This window comes from Struthio camelus, chromosome W (genome assembly GCF_040807025.1).
Source record: "Struthio camelus isolate bStrCam1 chromosome W, bStrCam1.hap1, whole genome shotgun sequence".
Taxonomy (NCBI): Eukaryota; Metazoa; Chordata; class Aves; order Struthioniformes; family Struthionidae; genus Struthio; species Struthio camelus.
In genome coordinates, this window is record NC_090981.1 from 52,010,313 (window position 1) to 52,032,696 (window position 22,384).

The 22,384-nt window shown below is 37.2% G+C and overlaps 1 protein-coding gene across 2 annotated transcripts in view; it reads left to right on the forward strand.

Moving 5' to 3' along the window:
• The window catches only part of LOC104146894 (potassium/sodium hyperpolarization-activated cyclic nucleotide-gated channel 1), a 218,465-nt gene that overhangs the window by 17,093 nt on the left and 178,988 nt on the right, over positions 1–22,384 (forward strand). For both annotated transcript variants that reach the window (XM_068925895.1, XM_068925897.1), the window contains exon 2: positions 5,574–5,997. In XM_068925895.1, the coding sequence (XP_068781996.1) occupies positions 5,574–5,997 (424 nt within the window). The remainder of the gene's footprint in view (positions 1–5,573; positions 5,998–22,384) is intronic.

Here is a 22,384-nt window from a genome sequence, read left to right on the forward strand (position 1 = left end):
GGGCAATATTAATCCCCTGCATTTTAGTTTTCCACTTCAGGAATCTAAGACTTAATTTGTGTAAAATATTTTTATGACTTTGGACAAAAGGTATTGCATGAGTACAAATAATGACAAATTGTTTGATGAAACATGCACTGATTGAATATTAGTAGAGTTTACTGAAAAATATGTATGTATTTGTTTAATGGTAATCAGTTGATTTTAAAGTCACTTTCTGTGGGCAGTACTATGATTTTCTTTTCTAGTAATTAAAAAAAACCCCAAAAAACTGTGAAGCATTCAAGCTTTAAACTTTGTGGTGGCCCTAACCAAATTCCATAACCAAAGCCTTTTGAAAGTAGTAAATTGATGTTCACTGGCTTCGCTGGGCTCTGATCAGGTCTCCCTGAGCATTGCATTCATCTAGTCATCTGCTTTATGCATATAATCACAACTGAGCAACACATTGCAAATCTCCATGGCTAAGTGTTGAACAAAAAACTATGTGTTTTTTCATCAGTTAAAGCTAATTTAAAAAAATCTGAAATTATAAAACTTGCTAATTTTTACAGATAAAATTTGTACAGCTATTGTTTAGATACTATATATATACATATATATATATGTATGTGCTCTTGTGGCCAAGAAGGCCAATGGGATCCTGGGCTGCATTAGGCAGAGTGTTGCCAGCAGGTGGAGGGAGGTGATCCTGCCCCTCCACTCAGCCCTGGGGAGGCCCCACCTGGAGTACTGTGTCCAGTTCTGGGCTCCGCAGGACAAGAGAGACATGGAGCTACTGGAGAGAGTCCAGCGGAGGGCTGCCAAGATGATGAGGGGACTGGAGCACCTCTCCTATGAAGAAAGGCTGAGGGAGCTGGGCCTGTTCAGCCTGGAGAAGAGAAGACTGAGAGGGGATCTCACCCATGTGTACAAGTATCTGAAGGGGGAGTGTCGAGAAGATGAGGCCAGACTCTTCTCTGTGGTGCCCAGCAACAGGACAAGAGGCAACGGGCAGAAACTGAAGCACAGGCAGTTCCATCTGAACCTGAGAAAAAACTTCTTCACTGTGAGGGTGACAGAGCATTGGAGCAAGTTACCCAGAGAGGTGGTGGAGTCTCCTTCGCTGGAGATATTCAAAACCCATCTGGATGTGATCCTGGGCAATATGCTCTAGAGGACCCTGCCTTGAGCAGGGAGGCTGGACTAGATGATCTCCAGAGGTCTCTTCTAACCTTGGCCATTCTATGATTCTGTTATTCTGTAATGTATGTGACTAAATTTCCTGAAGTTTTACTGGTATGTTTTTCTCTTTACAAAAAAAAAAAAAAAGGTTTTGTAGAATTCAGACAACTGTGGTTTTAAGCAAAACCCTGTAGCCTCAAGTCATGCAACCAGTGCCTTAGTGAGAGATGCACTTGATGTGCTTCACTGTGCTGGTGTGATTGGTGAGACCATTGACTTCTGCTAGATCTGTCTGGACGTGCCGTAAGACTAATAATATATCAAAAAAACAGTGATTCAAGGATATTGTGACTATTTCCCCATCCATGCTGTGTCAGTGGGCAGCAACCAGGAAGTAATAGGAAAAGCAAATAAAAATGACTTTTTATGCTGTTGTATATATGGTAAATTATGCAGCAAATTAACTAATTTAGAGCTGAAACTTCTTTCTTTAAAAATCACTTTTCTCAGTGTTGGATGTATAAGGTAGAAAATAAAATGCTTCTTAGAATTTGTAGTGGCTTACATTATTAAGCTTGGTACAAACATTAACTCATGAGTACTAGATAGTTCTTTATCACTGCTTGGGAAGGGACTCATTTTAAACACACTGTTCATCCTATCTAGGATAGCCTGTGGCAACAAATAAACCACCAAAACTTCAGTGTGTTCCCAAGGTATAAAAAGCACTGTTGTCAGTAAATTTTGAAAGCATAATAGATGTGAGTGAAAACGTCAGTGTGAGAGGACTGAGTCAAAATAGTTTTATTTGAAAATGTCAGTGTAATAATTACTGTGATCTTTTTATTTTTATGTAAAATGATTTTGTAACATATATATGTAAAGAAAAAAAGATTTCTTAAAGCTATCTTTGAAAACTTTTTTTCAATATTTATTAGACTTGCTTTCACCTGGAGATATTAGGACTGTCATTTAGAATCATTTAAAATTTTTCAATAATACTAACTCAATGCAGATTACCGTGTTGACCTCTGTTACTCTACTTAGCACAGCAACCAATAGTAGCAGTAGTGATTTAGCTTCAGAGGAACAGTAAGCTCTAGAGCTGTTTGCTAAGGGGAGAAAAATGATGGAGTTAGTTCTTAATTTTTGCGTCATTCCCTACAAGTCTTTCATAGGCCTTCTCTTCCTTACTTATTGTCAATGTTTTGTAATACCTTACAAAAATCTGGAACTTTGAGGTTCTGAGTTTTAAATTTACAATCATCCTTGTTTAAACAAAAATAGCAAACATAAATAAACAGGGCTAAAGTAGTTTGAAACACAGGGCTACTTCTGTGTCTCAGTAGCAGCTCATTGCACTGCCCCAGTGCTGAAGCATTTCAGCTTTCTCTCAGTTACATGAATAGGAGAATGTTCTGAACAGAGAGTCAGGGAACGCATTGTATTACTTTCTCTGCACAGGTCACAGAAGGGCAATACAGGGAGTTACATCTAGTTTTTCTCACCTGAAAGAAAAATATCGTGCAAGATTGCCAACAGGATGACATTTAGAAACATTTTTATGAAGGAAAAGTAATGATTCATTTTAAAATGAAGAATGAATCATAATGCAATAAGACTTTTTCTTACTAACAAATCAAATTGTACTATATTTTGGACTAAAATATAAACACAAAACTGATGCAATCTCATAGGCCTTAGCGTTCAATTACTGAAGCCCTAGCTTTAATATAAATTGCACTGACACTCAACATCAGGAAGTGCAGTGTGTTTTGTATAATCACAGTACATAATGATCCTTTAAGCATTGGGTTATCATAGGATAAAATCACCTGGTGTAGTGTTTTATTTTATTTTGGTTGAGTGGTTGGTTTTTGTTTGGCTTTGATTAGCCTTAGTAACCTAACTAGTCTCTGTGCTGGTTAAACTTAAAGGTCAATCTGAAGTCAAGCAATACTTTGATTAGGAGTGAGCCACAGATGGATGTACTTATCTCTTGTGATTAGTATTCTAGTTCTTTTCCATTCATTTTTAAGGTTCCTTGGAGAATTGTATTCTTCCAAATCACATTGACGAAATATTTTGATTGATAGCATTGTAAAAGTGTTTGTGGTAATTGTAACTATGGATCATAGTAGCAGTGATACATGAATGCAACTATTCCTTCTGTATGGTAATTCTAGGTTATTGAAAAAGAATCTGGTAAAGCAGTAAGCCTGTTAAATGAAATAAATAAATGACAAGCGAAATCTGGACATTTTTGCCGGTACACAGATATGATAATTAAAAATGCATACAGTCTAGATAAAACTCTGAATATTCATAGCAATTAGTCTTCACATTTATAGTAGGACTGAAAATGTACAAGACAGAAAGCACATTGCTTGTGCTACACAAGGAAGTACTTGTAAAGTCTATTTTATGAATACCAGTTAAAAGTACTTTGCTATCTACGCTTTCAAATGATAGTAAAGCCTCTTTAGATTTACCTTGGAGTAAAGAGTTTTAAAACTGAAAATTCTAATGCCACTTTCAATCCTATGTAACACTATGTTTTAGTGTTGTACAGTTACAGTTGTGTATATTCTCAGATCAGTTATCTCTAAACCGATAAATTTTTTCAGGAATAAACTTGAAACAAATCGAGTTTATAAACCTGGACTGTTTGAAGACTATAAGAAGTAGTTTATGGAATATAATATAATCCATATGTTGTGTACAAGTCAAGTGGTTCATGAAACTAAACTAGTGGTTCTGAAACTTTCTGAGGCCAATTAAACTATTATCTTCTCTCAATATTTCTTGCCAATTGCCACAGACGTTTATCCAGATGGGATGTCAGTGTCATGCCAGAAGGCTCACACTGGTATGGTGAAAGTTGGCTGGAAGTCAGTGCCAGGGTGCTGTGCTGGTAGCGTGTTCACTGCCTGGGCTCTGCTGTGATTAGTCACATCTTTGTGAAGCTCTTCCTGCCCTCTGGGCTTCTAGAAAGGGTAGTGAATCTGCAGAGAACAGTTGTTGATTTGTTTCTGTGTCTTCCCAGATCAAGTGTAGCTGAACAAATCATGTTGCCCTGCTGACCTTGAGCGCTGAGTGTGTATAGATCTCATGATATCTCCATTAGTAAATAAGATCTCAGTATTTTTTTATGGAGTTGTTCAAGCAACACAAAAACAAGGAAACTTTTCACAGAAATTTATTAGAAGTCATAGAATTTTAGGTTGGAAGGAACCACTGGAGGCCATCCAGTCCAACTGCCTGCTTTGTGTAAGACTACAAAGTTAGACCAGTTCTGAAATAGAACAAGAGGTCATCCTTTGTGTTTGTGTTTTCTAAGGTTCACTTCGATTCCTTTTGTTAAATAGTACCTTTCCATGATAATTTATTGTTTAGGAATTATCATCATTCATTAAAATCTGTTGGGTGTATATTACCGTCTCCTTGAAATCTTTCATCAGGATGGATGTGTATTCTATATAATAGACAGCCTTACTCACCATTTCTATAGTAGATACTAAAGTTGTGAGTCTGGCTCTTTACCATCTGTATTAAGCTCTGTTGTCAGCAGGGTTCAGAGGGGAGCCTTAGATACTTCTGCAACAGAACAGGGAAATACAGTATCCATTTCTTACTGTGAAAGTTATAACTATTATTATTCAGACCTCTTAGCTCTAAAAGCAGACAGGCTATCCAGGTTGTAAAAATGTATGAAAGTTCAATTGACGTTGTAAAAGTGGATGAAGGTTTTGATGTTATCTAATTTTTGCTTCTATTTTTTGCTTCAGTGCTTTTTTCCACTTCCTATAATTTTATTCCAGCACAGTAATGGTATGAGTACATTTGCAAAGAGGTGCTTACGTTTAATATGTTATCTGTTAGAAATTTGGGTTTCCATTTGGATAGAAGCCATGAAAAAAAAAATTAATCACATTGCTAAAGCACTTGGGATTGGCACTAGACATCAATTTTACTTATATAAACACTCTAATAGGTTTTGACAGGAGTTTGGAGAAGGCGTACCTTTCAGACATGCACCTTTCAGATATGCCCTGGAGTGATAAGCCATGGTACTGACTTTATCCTAGATGTATATCCTTGAGAAGACATATAATGAAATGTTTAAATTACTTTGTCTTCTCTACTGACTTTGAATATATCAAATAAGTTAAAGAGTTTTCTTAGAGTTAACAAAATATATGAGCATCCTCATCTATCTTGTGCCTCTGTACAACAGCCTAGCACAACTACTAACCTGCTATGCATCTTAAGGCAAAACTGACCCTGAGTTACAGTATAGTAATTAATTTGTATAAAACCAAAAAGGTAAAGTTGAGAGAGATAGAGACCATTTTTCTAAGCAAGTTACACCACATTACATCAGCCATTCTGTTTCTTCCTTTTTTTAGGTTTTACTGGGACTTAATCATGCTCATAATGATGGTTGGAAACCTTGTCATTATACCAGTTGGAATCACATTCTTCACAGAGCAAACAACAACACCATGGATTATTTTCAATGTGGCATCAGACACTGTTTTTCTATTGGACTTGATCATGAATTTTAGAACTGGAACTGTTAATGAAGACAGCTCTGAAATAATACTGGACCCTAAAGTCATTAAGATGAATTACTTAAAAAGCTGGTTTGTGGTTGACTTCATCTCATCAATACCAGTGGATTATATCTTTCTTATTGTAGAAAAAGGAATGGATTCAGAGGTTTACAAGACAGCAAGAGCACTTCGTATCGTGAGATTTACAAAAATCCTCAGCCTGTTACGTTTATTACGACTTTCGAGACTGATCAGGTACATACACCAGTGGGAAGAGGTAAGATATGTTATGTTTATATTTTTACTCACTAAGATCTTATTTTTCTAGATATAATAGTTGGGTCTCTCCAAAGAGCTACAATCCAGAATGGAATCAAAGGTTTTTACTTGCTAGCTGCTGTAGATACATATGGGTGCTAGTGGAAAGTCCTCTTTTGAAGAAAGCACGGAGGAGTTACCAACTTAGTCTGTTAACCATAGAGACAGAAAATACTGAAAAACACAATGGACATAAGCTCATACGGAGAATTAGTCAGTGATTTTAGGAGTTAGCTAAAGCTGCCTGTGAGTTTAGTGAATAGCACTTAGAATTGTGAATTAAATACTTCCGTAATCAAAGAGAACTTAAAATGCATGCTCATGTGTTTCTATTACAGGAGAAATTGAATCCATTTATAATTGAGTAGATTTCCTAGAACACTCATTGTCTGAAGGCTTCTATGTAGGTTGAATGTATAGAATACATAGTTAAAAAAGAAAAAAGTGGTTCAAATTTTGAGTCATTTCCTTCTAAACTGTCAGCTCCACTATTTCCAGACGTGACCTTATGCTGCCTGCCAACTTGGCACGGTGACATTTCCATGAAATTATGGCATTCCCTAATTTGGCATGCTCAGGGCTAGGAAGTATTTGAAACTCTTGCACATATTACCATGATTCAGTCATTTCATTTCTTGCCTGTCCCCGTTTCTGTAATTCTAAATATCATAATGTATTTTAAAAGGAAGCGCTAAAATACAGAAAAAAAATAACTGCTGATTTTTAAGCCTTTCATGCAACTAAGCATACTGAGAATTATTCTGTGAAGCTTTTTCACTGACACCATTAAAAATAGACTTGCATAAATTTATTTACTTATTTTAATTTTTTAAAATGAAATTAATATCGAAAGATTACTTGGTACCCTTTCTGGTGATTTTCTGCTGGTTATGTCCCTTTTAAAGCATCACATTGGCCTTTTACGGAAACCTAAATGCTAAGCTTTCTCACAAATAAAATCAGATTGTATTAAAAAGGCCTGGTCCTGCATGATACTCAACAACCTCCTGGAATCAGTCATTATTTTTATTATTATTTTTTGTAACTTCTACATCTTTTTACCTCTTGTGACGCAGTGTAGCTATATTTTTGACACAGAAATAGAGCATGGCAGTTTTGTACTCAGTTTAACTAAGGCAAATGATTAGGAACATCTTGCAGTTCTACCATAAAGCTGTGCTTTTGTCTCCTCTGTTCTTTGCAGAGAGACAACCTTCTGAAATGTGTTCAATGACATTATTTTCAGTCAGCTTGAGATAATAGCTTGCCACGATAAAACTCAACTAAGCAGTGAAATGAATACAGATCTTTTTTTTTCCCTGTTGTCTCTGTTGTCAAAGCTAAATCAAGTATTCTAAATCAACAATAGCTGAATCTAGCACTAAATGGGACTAGAAGCAACCAGAGGATCTAATCCGAACCTGTGATGCTTTCTTTGCCAAGTATTAACACACAAGTTGAGTCCCTGATTTCAGATTTGATAACATGTTATCATGCTCCCTGGATATTCTCAGGAAGGTGAAGGAGGATCTGAAGTAATACTCTTCCTTTTTTGTTTCTGAACCTCTAATAAAGCAACTATAAGCTTGTTGGCTTCTTTTAAAAAGAGGTTTTGATGACCATGGGAACATGCAAGTGCAGTGATAAAATGGATGAGATTTTGATAAATCCCCAAAAGAAATGTATGCAATGATAATCTCTTTAGCTCCTTTGAAATTTCAGAAATAAAGGCAGTCATACGCATTTTCATGTTTGACTTTTGCTATCACAATAGTTTATTATTATTTTGAATGTAGGGTATGAAATTGTTCTGCATGGCGATCCGTTTCAACTTCTGAGAAATTGTATGTTATAGCTCTGTAATGTTTTAAAATAGCAAAGCCAGGTAGGGATGAACTTTACTGGATTTTAAAACAATAGTTGGATTGTCCCATGGTGATAGTCAGTGAAACCTTTGATATTAATCTTTTCCGTGTTGTGGGTGTTTGTACGTGCAGAACAGAGAGCAACTGTTAACTAATTTGTTGATGACACAAAACTGGACCCTATTTATCTGTGTGTGGTTAAAAGGATGTAGTATTTTCTACATATGGGCTAACGTGGGTTTTAAATGTAATGCAGATTAATCTGAAATACTGCATATTTGGATCCAGAATAATGAGCGTTATGTCAAAAATATTGAGAGGACAATCAGCAAGCTCATTCTTTATAAATTGCCAAGAGGATACTTCCTGGAAAACTGATCGCTGAACAAACAAGGTTCAAAGCTCTTATCCCACGGTGGTGTTTTTAGGTCCTTAAACAGAAAAGACAGGTTGAAATTTTCTGGGCTTTTCCTTCCTTAGTCTCACGCTCTCTGAACTTTAAGATGAGTAGGCAACAATTTTAAGGCTTTTTATGTTATATTTTTGAAAACATATTTCCTTTTCTGTCTTTATTTGCACATTATTTCAATTCGTTGAAACAGTAACAAGCTGCTAACAGTCATTGACGTAAATTGTGCATTCCATATATATAATATAGTATGTATGTATATTGAGGTAAAAATGTATGCATCCCAGATAGATATAGATATCGATAGATATATATAGATATAGGTATATAATGCATAACGTATGTATTCCAGAAGCTTTCTATTTAATGGTTATGAGGGAACCGAGTTATAGCATGCAGTGCAAGATATATATAAAATCTGACTGATATATTCATATTAGTCTGAAGTTAATAGTTTATCCAAACAAATGACAGTGGAAGTGAGAAGAAACATTTAAACAAAGATACAGGAGATATTTTTGTAGGAATTCATTTACTGAATTTTCAAATTCACATTGTTCTTGACTTATTTTTTTTTGACAATATCTAATATGCTAGTCTTTTATCAACCCAGATATCAAGAAATAGATGATGTACTCATTTAAATAAAATTATATAATTTAGTATGCAACAAAAATTAGCTATTTAAATTGCTATTTGAAGAAATTATATTTTAGCAATAACTTTTTACAGTGGGTTTGTTTTTTATTCGGATAGATTCCTGAGAAAAATATTGAATAGGAAGTACTGGATCTACTTATTACTTAGCATAACTTTATTAAATTCAGAGAATCTCACATGAGAGAACTAGTACTGTTTGTCTGACGTGATCAGCAAGTGAATATGCAGAGAACAAGCCAGTGGATAACTTAAAATCAAACCCAGTAGAAGAAAATATATTTGCTTTAAATACAATAACAATAGAATATTGAATATTCTAATTCACAATTGTTTTTTGTAAAATGCTTCTAAGAGAGATTGTGACTGTTTAAGCTGCTGACCCCTGAACATTTCATATGGGCTTGCATGCAGCTAGTTAGCTATTAGTAGCTGCCTGTGCTTTTAGGCAACTAAACAATAAAAAATAAAAGATGTGAATAATGAAGAGGAAATATATTGTTATAATGAACTCATTTACATTTTAAAATAGAAATTTTTCATTTTTTCCCTTTGAATATCAATTAAGAGATCTCAAATGATATGCCATTTTTGCTTTACATTTACCTGAAATATAAATTTACTGATTCTTTCAAATCACAATATTTTTCAAAAGCTGCATGAAAAATAGAGTTTAGCCTAGCTTAAACTGTTATAATCGCAGGGCAGGAGGGAGTAGATGTATAAATGAATAAAATCTGTACTCCTGAAACTATACCCTAAATCTTAGCAGTTCTGAGATGCCTGGTAATTTAGAATTAGAACAGAATTTAAACTGACTGAATGCGAGAGGTGCAAAGAAGGTTATGTTTTGTAAAATATACAATGATTGTAAATTCCAGCCATATCTTATTTTGATTCGACCTGTACTGAAAACTGGTTTTCACTTTACCTAACCTTTTTAAGGTTGATGAACCTACATTGATGTCCGTTCTAGCCTTTGGTAACCCTCAGGTGGTTAATGCATCACGTTCCCAGAATTTCTGAGCATATCACACAAAAGTGTCTTATTCTACTTTTACTGTTTTATTCCCAGTCATCACAATAATACTGATCCAGCAAAGCTCATAAGTATAAGCTTGATTGAAAGCTAAGTCCCACTGAAGTGCTTAAAAATTAAACAAGTATGTAAGGGCAATACCAAATCAGATATTGTATTAAAAATTTCATTTGTTGCTTATGGGAGATATTATCCAATCATAATTATCACAGATCACCACCAGGTGTCCTCTCTTTTTTGTTCCTCTTCTACTTACTGCTAACAGTACAAAAATCCATATTATTTATATGCTGAGTTATTAATTTCTGCTTAAATAAAAATATCGTTACAGAATGCTTGTGTTACCTGAATAACAGAAGACTCTTGTCAGTCTCATGGGGAGTGGGGGGAGGAAATGTGAGTAAACATTTCCAAGAGCAAAGACGACCTAGGAGAGTCTTTTAAAAGTCTCTGGTGTTCTGTAACAAGGTCTCCATTTGATGTCTTCTGCCCTTCTACCATTGAGAGATGTGAAGTTGGAGAAAATTGCTATTTCCAGCCAATTTCTACAGGAAAGAAACAGAAAACCAACATAAGCTTTCCTTTCTTTCAAAAAGGCGTGCTTGGAAAATGCATTATGTATAAATTAGTGATTTACTGAAGTAGTGAATTTGTGAGGTTGTGTGGATCATTGAGGAAAATCAAAACCCTCAGTTATTTGGCTTTCATTTCATTTCATTTCATTTCATTTCATTTCATTTCATTTTTTTGAACAGGACTAAGTAAATATATAAATCGTGATGAGTTAGTCGAGTTGTTTCATGTGTGGATCCTTGTTTGCATATCTAAATCTTATACAGCTGATTTGCAATTTATGCTGTGCTGTATATCGGATAGCTGCAGTGTTTGGATGTAGCTTCTTCCTTACTCTGAAGTAAGGATGAAGCTGTTGTCACATGGGCTTGAGACATGGTGGCTAGCTCTACCTATGGTAGAAGACCTCTAACTTCATCCCAGCACTGAGGCCCGTTCCTATCACGTGGCTGCTTCTTTTAGCTGTTCTGGGTTACATGGTCTCATAGAGAGACCTCCGCTTTTGAGAAGGAAGGCATTTAAGAGGCTTATCGTTCGTTTTCAGCCCAAGGCCTGATGGCTCTGAAGTAGGTTTGTATTCTGCTATTAAGTGACATCGGCCAGTGGTTTACCTTTGGGTTTTTGTTTTCTTCTCAAGCCAAGAGTAATGTGTTGGTCTGTTAAAAATCAGTACAATCGGTAGTGTGTAGACTGGGGAAAGCACTGATAAACTATTTCAGTGTCCTTGCTTTGAAGGATTTTCTTATTTTGGATATGATGTTTTATGCAGCCTTAAAATCCACTTTTGGCCCCTGCGTTTGATTGGAAGGTTGTAGTCTTTCTGTTTGGGTGTGAGCTAGTGCATGGCACTCAATCAGGACTGAGCTATTAGAGTGTTTCTGCTTCAAGCTATACAAGTTGATCATTTAGAAATGTCAAATAGCATGTAGCACAGGATTGCTTAGCTTAGTTCCCCAGAGCGAACACGTTCCTTTTGTTCCTGTGAGTTGCACTAGCTGTCATTTCATTACTGGGTACGATCCACAGTGTTGGTAATCCTCGGTAATTCGATTGGGGTGTTGGCTAATGGACCATCTGTCTCTGTGACAGCATCTGAGACTAAGGTATTTTATCTGTAAACTCTGATCCTATAAAGCCAGAACCCTGACTACTAGTCCTTTTCCTCTCTCCACTCAAAATTAGAGACTGATTTTTTTTTTAAGCTAGGTGTGTGATGAAGAGAGTTGATACTCTGTTTTGATGTCTATTTTGAGTTTACTAAATATAATCGGTTTGTGATTTTAAATGGCACATATGTATAAAACTGAAATGATGTAAAAGATACATGACACAAATTACAATATAAGGCATTATAAGAGCAAAAATCAGTCTCATGATATATATGTCTATGCAAGTCTCAGTGTTATTATTAAACAATATTTTTTCTTGTCATGTGATTTACAAGCTTTCTCTCTGCTTTTTGCTAAATAGAGCGTGTCATATAGTCTTTTCTTAATTAGTAGTGTTCCAAATGGGAAATTATAATGGATCTCATTTCCCACAAAATTTTGCATTTCTATGGAACTGTCCATATTTTAACATTGGGTGGGTAGATTCTGCTCACAGTTATGCCAGTGCTTTCTCATTCAAATCAGTGAAAATTACGTGTTTGAGAAGAGTATGTATCATCCTAGCTAAAACCATGAAATATCACTGGTGTAGATGATGGAGCATGTTTTGCTGTGATGGTTTTGTTTGTTCATTTTATTAAATCCTGAATAACAACAGGAAAATATACATAACTAATAGAGATAATTAGAAAGCATTATGATTCATGTTTTCCTAATAATAGAATACTAATTGCCAAAAAGAACAGCAAATTTGTAGTGCAGGCAATTACTGAAATGCAAGCAAGGTATAATAGTCTGTTTTTTTTTTTTTTAATTTCCTACTCTATGATCTAAACACAATCACTTTCATGGAAAGAATAATCCTTTTCGCTGTAGAATAACTATAAGTGTTATGAGCGTAAAGTTTCTCATTTAATCTCATCACCCCCTTTTTAAGACTGCGGACTGAGCTTTCATGTGTGCATACACCCAGAAGAGTGTGGTGATGATGTTCTACGTGGTTCATGTGCTAGGGGAAACATGACCTAAGATAATTTTCCCTGAACTCGAATGCTGGAAGGTAATATTTCTTTCTTTACATGTGTATTTGTATGGCTTATATAGTAACAGGCATATTGCTGGTTGTCTAGGGTTTGCTACTTTGTGTCACTAAGAAGATAATGTCTTCACCCCTGCAGTAGCATTTCTTAGTGATTCCAGTCAATAGCTTTTGAAAATGATAGTACTGTGTCAGCTGGTCTTTTATGTTGAAATGTAACACAACTTTTTAAAAAAGAAGTTTTTGTAGTCTAATTTGTTGTTCATTAATTTTTAAGCCTTTCTGGAGATAATTCCTATTTTGCACGTGCTAGAACATGTATCCGTTATTCCTGGCAGCAAATTTGGAAGAGTGGGAACTCTCTCAACTTAAACTTTTAATACAGGTAAAAAGCTTCCTTGGCTGTGCTTTCAGGGAACTTTTTATGGGAGTTGCTGAACAGTGTATTAAAAACACTTATAGAAGAGTGATTTTCATTAAGAATTATGTTATTAAGTGTAATGTTTATGGAATTACATACAAAATGAACTGTGAGTTTCTAGTTTTAAAGTGGAAGAGACCTATAAAGTGGAAAATTTATCAGACAGTAGTATTTTAAAACAACATATATTATTGTAGTACTTCTAAATTCAAGAGTTGAAAAATGCATGAAAATGGCTTTTTATTAGACTGAGGAGCTTTAAGTTTTTAGGGTTCATGCTTGTAAACGTTTTGTCTATGATTAAGAAGCTTGGAAACTCACAAACAAAACAGAGCATCCAATATCCTGAATTCCTTGAGGAATTTTAGCCAGTGATGACAGCAATGCCCAGAGCATTGTCTTTCTCTTATTACTTGCTTTGATGTATGCCCATCACAAATCTAACAGGCCACCTTTTTCCTCTGCCTAACTGACTTTCTTGTTGCACAAAGGTACCTGCCTTAATGAAACGAGACAGGTCCTGGGAATACCACGTCCTGGGAATACCTTTATTATGAAGTCAAAGCATGTGTCTCCTGGCATGCGACAAGGCACGTCATCCTGTGGCAGATGACTGAACCTCCAGGCGCCTCCAGGGTGGCCACAAACCATGTCTGGACATAGGCCTATTGTGTGCCTGGTTTGCAGCCCGGGGGTTGACAGAGTAGTGGCATGCAGGATACACCCCACGCTAAGCATGAGACAGGCAGGGGACTTCGGCTGTCCCACGAGTCAGAGCTGCCAGCTGCCCACCAGGTTGTCCTGCTCCTGACCTAGAGCTGAAGAACTGTCAGAAAAGGTGGTTGCTGGAAAAGAGCTGTTTGGGCAGGCCGAGGTCTTGTTTGTGGTTTGTGGTTCGGGCAGTGCGATACCAGCGTTCCTTCCTATAGTGAGCATCTATATTTATATATGCACGTGCTTCCTCTGGTTCTCTGCAGTGATGAGGTAAGCATGGGAATCCGCAAATTGTTTCCAGATGTTTTCAATGTATTATAGCAAGAACAACCATTTTAGGGTTTGTTTTTTGGAGACTAAACACAATCCATTCATGTATCTCTCAGTTTTAATCTTTGTATTAATTGTGACCAGTCCAGAATGACTTCTAAATTTTTCAGCAACAGTAACTTGGCTAAAAGATATCCTCTGGTTGTCACTAATACCTTGTTAAGCACTTTCTTCTCTGTTTTTGTTTCTGTAATGCCAATTCTGGATAGATTTTTGCATGTAAAGAAGTCAATTGAATAAACATCTTAGATTTGAGCCCAGATTTTTCTACCTCTTCTTCTTTATGTAGCTACCAGGACAAGTCATTTTTAGGTATTGTCAGGGTTACGTTATGGCCATTTAATAGTGTCTTAAATAGTCTTACCTTTTAAATTAGTTTTTGGAAGACAAACTTGTAGTTGGGTGCCCAGATTACATGGTAAAATATGCCTAGTTATCAATTAAAATGGGAGATTCGTAATCCATTCAAACATACCTAATACAATTTTTTTTTTTAAAGAAAGCAGCAAGATGTGCTTCCAAGTCATCATCACTAAATGAAAATTGAGGGACAAATTATACAAATTATATTTTTTTTTTTATCTAATAAAAAAGTCAATATATTCCTCCCTTTTTATCATCTGCAGAGAGCAGCATGCTGGTGAAACTGCAGGTTTTAATTCAGGTATGTAGATTTCATGGGAGAGAATAGCCTCAGTTATCTCAGAAAGGTCTAAGAGGTAGAAAAGTGATACATCTAGAGAACTTGTGCTCTGCTGTGCTGGATAGACCATCTGTGCTCTATTGCCTGTGTTTATTCTCTCAATCTGTCATGTTCCTTATCTCAGGGCATTTGATCAAACAAGACTAGGACTGATATGATGCAGAATTCACTGCATATTAACAGCTTGAGGATCATTTTCTGATTATGATAGAATTTGACTAGCTTCTAATATAATAAAAAGCCTGGGACACTACTTGTTTAAAGAAGTTTCTATTGTTATTGCTGTCATTAACGACAATGGAATAGAAGTTTAATACCTGATTAGGAAGAAGGGTCTATTTTAAAAGGATAAAATAGTCTGAATTAACCGTTTATGGCATAAGATGCTACAGTATAATCCTACTTAGAGACTGCTGAGGAACATGTGGAAAGGCAGTGTAGAAATGGCTTTTCCAGCTACAAATTATATTTTATGAGTTATTTCTAACCTGAATCTTAGGGAGTTTATTCCAGGTAAGCACGACATTATCCTACGTGAGTAATAACATAATCGAAATATAGTTGTGACCTGAGAAGAACGGGAAAAATACCTGATACAGAGCGCACTGGTCCCCTTTGCTTCCAAGGAGAAATTAAGGGTTTGACTGTACTATTTACACTCCTCACCATACTCCACTAAGAATGTGCTCTTTCTCACTATTTTCATCTTCCTTAAACCAGTCCTGTGCCATGCCATAGACTTCCCATGCTACTAGGCTCATTGCGTTTTCCTCTTTATTACTTATTGTTACCTCAGAACAGTTTTTTTCCAGTCTCTTTGCTTTCAGAATCAAGGGAAACAAGCCTATATCGGCTTGCCTGGAAATGGTATCTTGTAATTGAACTCTCTTTCTTTCCAGTAAATGTTGCAACTCTTGTTATTGATCTGACAAGAACTGCTGTCATACAGTGCATCTGTATCACTTCAATCCTGGTTTTGTGTGATAAAATGTCTTATGATATGGAACATTGTAGATATCACTGTTCATCCACATGGGTATTACTAGGTGAGTAGTTGAGACACTAAAGCCTGTATAGTAAGATACATAGGAGAAACCATCTGGAAGAAGGTGAAAGCGGGTGAATAGCTAATTATGGTACAACTACAGTGATCTTGTCAGAGCCATAGGTGTCATGCAATTGGACTGCCTATAGAAGACAAGAAAGATTAAACTATCAAAAAGAAAAAAGTAGGAAAACCAAAGCAATGTGCATGTGCATATTTATGTTAATATTCCTCCAAGTGTGAGCACTTCTAAGAATAATCTATGCAGGTATGAATAGAAACAAAACAAAACCCTTCTATCTGCAGTCTTTTCCCATCTCTTATTTATTTTCCCTATGTTAAAATCAATCTGGAGTATCATAAATATTTACATTCTCTTTATCCTTTTTATTATGTTACATTTTTAGTAGTTTGCTGCACATCTTAGTCCTATGTGAATTTTTACCTGCATTTCTGTTAATTTTTGAATATTACAAATATGTATATTTATTGTTCTTTTCAAAATAGTAGAAAAAAATTTCAATCTGTTTATTGAGGCTATTAACAGAGCAAATGGCAGAGTAACTGCCAGATGCTGGAAATGAAGATGTCAAAATACTTTGCATGAGCATGAATACAGTTAACTGACCCTGCAACGTTTTTATCAAAACAAATCAATGAAAAGATGGCTTATTTTTGAAATAATTATAAAACAAGTTATAGTAGAACTTCACTCCTTTTCATTTAAGTGTCCCATTATTATTCCCATGAAAGCTAATAGAAATAAAATTAATCAAACCTCATATTTTTATATTTAATATTTTTCTGTTTATTAAAATAATGGATTATGAACTTACTAGTTCTTACCAACTCTTGTTTTACCATTAAGTCACTTTATATTTGAGGTAAGAGCATTTCTTTTCCTGATCAGAACAGCTAATACTATGTACTTTCTTATGACGTAGCAATTCCCATTCAGTCCACTGTAGCTGATTACCAGTGCTCTAAGGGATGATAAAGTAATTTTGACAACTTCGGATTTTGCCTTTGGGAAATTTTCTCTCCCCCTTTTTAGATGTGTATGGATCCTTTTCGTAAAGTGAACATGATCTAAATACCAACTTAATGCATGAACTCTTTCAGCTACCTGATAATTTTAAAACCACGTATGTCTAGGTTTAAAAACCTATAGAGAGCTGAGAATTGAAAGTAACTGTGATAGCTCCTGAGCTTGAATTTTGCATATTTGGTACAGAGATATGTGAACAACTTATTGTTTGACCTCTCAACTTTTTAAAGATGCTTTTAGTAAATCTGTTTCTTTCTCATTTCCTTGGACAGGCAGTGAAATAAAAATTATCATTTAAATATTTGGGTCACAAATTCAGAACTAAAATGCCAAAAGAAATGCCTAAAGTTCAGATTTTTAGTCCTATGTAAGTTATGTGAATGAGGAATTATATTTCTTGCCTCATTTAAACACTTCTGGACGTAGAGACCTAAATGAGTCATGAGCATGGTCCTATGGATTTCCTTCCTGTCTCTCTAAACGTTTTCATGTGAAAATGATAAAAGTGATGGAGTTGAAGGTAGCATAGACCTTTGAGTTCAGTCCACTACAGTGATAGATAGTTTGTGGTTGTAAGTTCAGTACTCAATTCATTTCTCCTCTGATTGTGTTCTTGCCATTTCAAACATTCAGAAGAATCAGTAAGTTGAAAAAGAAACAAGATTGTTTGCGGGGAAAGGCTAATAACTCACAAGACAATGTGTCTCTGAATTTCTAAGAAAAAGAGCATATTCAATTTAACTTCTAGTTAATCTGCTAAAAAATGCTTTTATGAATTTTGTCTGGAAATATTTTTGTTTTAACTATACATTCATGTTTGTCAGTGTGGAAAGGATGGCTTATCTCTGTGAAAATTACGACTATATTAGAACTATGCCTGATCAGTTTAGACAGCTAAGACATTGAGGGAATTTACACTGAAAATCATAATGTCTGATATTTTCTCTCAAGACTGTTTGAAGGTTTACTAGTCTTTAACTAGCCTCAACTTAGCTTTTTAAAAAATCTTTCCTTAACATTTGTCATCTTTTAATTTGCATTTACATTCTTGTGACTCCAGTTTTGACTGACATCTCCAGCATTGCTATAATATTTTCATGTAATAATGTTATTAATCAGTTAATTATGAAGGAATATTCTTGCTGGTCGTGCAGTTTGGTTGTCTTGTGGGTGTCCATCAGTCTTTGGTAATTGGACTGCTTAGATTGCAGCAGTTCAGGCAGATACAGAACCAGGATTCTGGCTACCTAAAAAAGTTTAGAGTCACACCTCTTTAGGCTTAGGCAATGGTTCAACTGGACTGTGGTGTTCACTACACTTTGGACTTAAGTGCCTCAAATTCACCTATCTTCTGCTTTAATAGCTGTAGTCATAAGTGTTTGCAATCTTTGCATCATTTCACCTCTCACCTCTTTGCATCAACCTACAATATTTGCATCATTTCACCTCTCTCTTTGCCTGTAAATAATATTTTCTGTTTCCAATATTCCAGTTGATTAACAGAACAGAGAGAAAATATTGTGGGATCCCAACTGTGTTCTTTTTGCTCGATGATTTGTACTTGAAAATTTATCTGATTTAGCAACACAGAGATTTTATTAAACAAGACATAAACACAGAGATTTTATTAAATATTTCCTAGCTTTTTCATGTTTCTGTTATTTTATATTGATAAGGTTTATCAAACCATAATTTATTAAGTTTGCTGCAGATATACTCAAGTAACCTCCAGCTGTTTTTTCACACTGGAAAACATGCCCCCAGACATTTATTCTGCAACATCTTTTCAGATATCCAGCTCTTGCTTTATTTTGTGGAAATATCTTAGCAAGACAGAAAGCCTGTATTCTGCACTCACAAGCAATAGCTGTGAAATGGCAAAAACTGTATAGAGGCTGTTACAGAATTTATTATTCTTCATCCTTCAATCCCATTCCATAGTTGAAAATACAAGACAAGACAAGTTTTAGGTGACATTTTTTAATTAAATTAACACAAATAAGCATACCAAGAAGGCATACTCTGCAGTTTCTTTTATATATATATACAGTTTGAAGCCAAAGAGAGAAAACCAGTTGCCTAAACTTTTTGTCATATTTGCTTAGTTAAATAGAATATTTTTACAGGCCATTCCCAATGAAAGATGCAGAATGTAGAGTTGTTAAAATTATCAATTTAATTCCTTGTTAAACATTACATTTTCCCCATAATAGCACTCTTTTGTTTTAAAAAGGGGAACAAAAACAAAAAAATCCACCTGTTATATGGTAGTGTCTTGAGGACAGAAAGTAGGAAACCTAAAATTCATTCCCTCCTCACCCTTATGGCAGAATTGGCCTGGTAAAAGGTTTGCTGCATCTTTTCTTGGCATTGGCACGCTTCCTTAGCTGAGCATACCAGGTTCACTGAGCCTAATGGAGGGCATGCCTCTGTCCTAATGGTGAGAGCGCTCCTATTAAAGGAGAGGTATCGTGTATATATATATATATATATATATGTACTTTTTTTTTTTTTTTTAATGGAATGACTGTTTCATGACACATATAGAAGGGGCAATGCCTCCACCCGACATTTCCAGCTGGCTAGCTGTAGGTAGATGTGTGTTCCCCATTATGACTCTGCCACCACCATTATCAACTCTGAATTTCTGAAGCGTCCATCTCTTCCCAAAATTTGGGCAGGGAGCCCAGACACTCATTAAGCACTGGAGAGTAAACATCTCAAAATAAGCTACCTATGGTCCTTCTGAAATTTGGCTATTTGAGCTACTCTCAAGGTTCTAGCCAGTGCTAGCATTGAGAATTTGCTTGTACACAGAAGAAATAAGACCTGGAGAAGAATGAAAAGATGAAGCTTATTTATTTTTGTCATATCACATTCTAAATTCTGTTCATCTCAACTGAATTCAACAAGGCCACCAGTTTAAATCAGAGGAGAATTTTGCCAGCTGCTGATAGAAAGTCTTGATTCTCCTCAAGATTTGCCTTGCTGACCTGCTTCGTTCATTTGCAAGATGAAAAATAGATGTCTGCTGAAAAGCTCTTTCAACTGTGGAACAGAGAGAACAGATCTAACCTTTGTGAACTTTTCTTTTTAAGTTGCTCTTGTGTTTAAGTAAAGTGTAAAGTAGGTAACTGGCAAAGTCTATTTCAGTCCTCAAATTATGTTACAGAGCTTTATGGTGATACTGCTATCATGCAATTCACTTGGATGATGTCTCAGAATATTTCTAAACTAGCAGACAAAAGAGCAATTAGGAAGAATTTTGTCACTTTACACTCTTTTTCATAGCAGATCAAGTATTTGTACTTGTAAAAACAGGGTTTTGTATTATGCTTTATGTAGTTTAAGAGAATTAAAAGGGAGCCCAGGTCGTTTTCTCCTCAGTCTTGCCTGTGAGGGGAAAGGATGGGAGGAAGAGTAGACGAGTTTTCCAAGTGAACAACTGGCTGCGCCACTGGTGTTTGCAACAGGGCTTTGGTTTCTATGACCATGGGACCCTGTTTGAAGATCAACAGCTGATGGGGAGCGATGGGATCCACCTTAGCAAGCGGGGCATGCGCGTCTTTGCCAACAGATTGGCCAGCCTGGTACGGAGGGCTTTAAACTCGGCAAGATGGGGGAAGGGGAGTGGTATAGTGGCAGGAGAGTCAGTAAAACACTGCTCAAGTCAGGATGCCTCCGGCGGGTGCATACAGCCAGGGGAGACAGCATGCAACATGGCTATGGAGGATCCTCTTGCACCTCTCCTGGGAAGCCTGCATGCTCAATTGGGTCTCTGAAATGCCTGTACACCAATGCACGCAGCATGGGGAATAAGCAGGAAGAGTTACAGATCTGTGTGCGGTCGCAGGGCCACGATCTCATTGCAGTTACAGAGACATGGTGGGATAGCTCACGTGACTGGAATGCTGTCATGGATGGCTACGTGCTTTTTAGGAAAGACAGGCCAGGAAGGCGAGGGGATGGAGTTGCCCTTTATGTGAGGGAGCAACTAGAATGTGTGGAGCTCTGCCTCGGGGTGGATGAAGAGCAAGGTGAGAGCCTATGGGTAAGGATTAAAGGGCAGGCTAACATGGGTGACACGGTGGTGGGGGTTTACTACAGGCCACCTGATCAGGAGGAAGTCATCGATGAGGCCTTCTACAGACAGCTGGAAGTAGCCTCACGATCACAGGCCCTGGTTCTCATGGGGGACTTCAACCACCCTGACATCTGCTGGGAAGACAGCACAGCTAGGCACAAACAGTCCAGGAGGGTCCTGCAGAGCACTGAGGACAACTTTTTGACCCAGGTGGTGGAGACGCCAACGAGGAGAGATGTAATGCTAGACCTTGTACTAACAAACAAAGAAGGTCTGGTTGGAGATGTGAAGGCTGGGGGCAGCCTTGGCTGCAGTGACTGTGAGAGGGTGGAGGTCAGGATCCTACGAGGAGGGAGCAGGGCTACGAGTAGGATTGCAAGCCTGGACTTCGGGAGAGCTAACTTTGGCCTCTTCAGGGACCTACTTAGGGGAATCTCATGGGGTAGGGCCCTAGAAGGAAGAGGGGTCCAAGAAAGCAGGTGAATATTCAAGCACCACTTCCTCCAAGCTCAAGATGCGTGCAAGTCCAGCAAAGCGGGCAGGAGACCTGCATGGATGAGCAAGGAACTCCTGGCCAAACTCCAACAGAAGAAGGAAGTGTACAGAATGTGGAAAAGGGAACAGGCCACTTGGGAGGAATACAGGGACGTTGTCAGAACGTGCAGGGATGGGATGAGGAAGGCTAAGGCCCAGTTGGAATTAAATCTGGCAAGGGATGTCAAGGACAACAAGAAGGGCTTCTTCAAATACATCAAGAGCAAAAGGAAGACTAGGGAAAACGTGGACCCACTGCTGAAAGCTGTGCTGCCATTCAGAGGGACCTGGACAGGCTGGAGAGTTGGGCGGAGAGGAACTTCATGAACTTCAACAAAGGCAAGTGCAGCGTCCTGCACCTGGGGAGGAATAACCCCAGGCACCAGGACAGGCTGGGGGCTGACCTGCTGGAAAGCAGCTCTGCAGAGAAGGACCTGGGAGTCCTGGTGGACAAGTTAAGCATGAGCCAGCCATGTGCCCTTGTGGCCAAGAAGGCCAATGGGATCCTGGGCTGCATTAGGCAGAGTGTTGCCAGCAGGTGGAGGGAGGTGATCCTGCCCCTCCACTCAGCCCTGGGGAGGCCTCACCGGGAGTACTGTGTCCAGTTCTGGGCTCCCCAGTACAAGAGGGACATGGCACTCCTGGAGAGAGTCCAGCGGAGGGCTACAAAGATGATGAGGGGACTGGAGCACCTCTCCTATGAAGAAAGGCTGAGGGAGCTGGGCCTGTTCAGCCTGGAGAAGAGAAGATTGAGAGGCGATCTCATCAATGTGTAC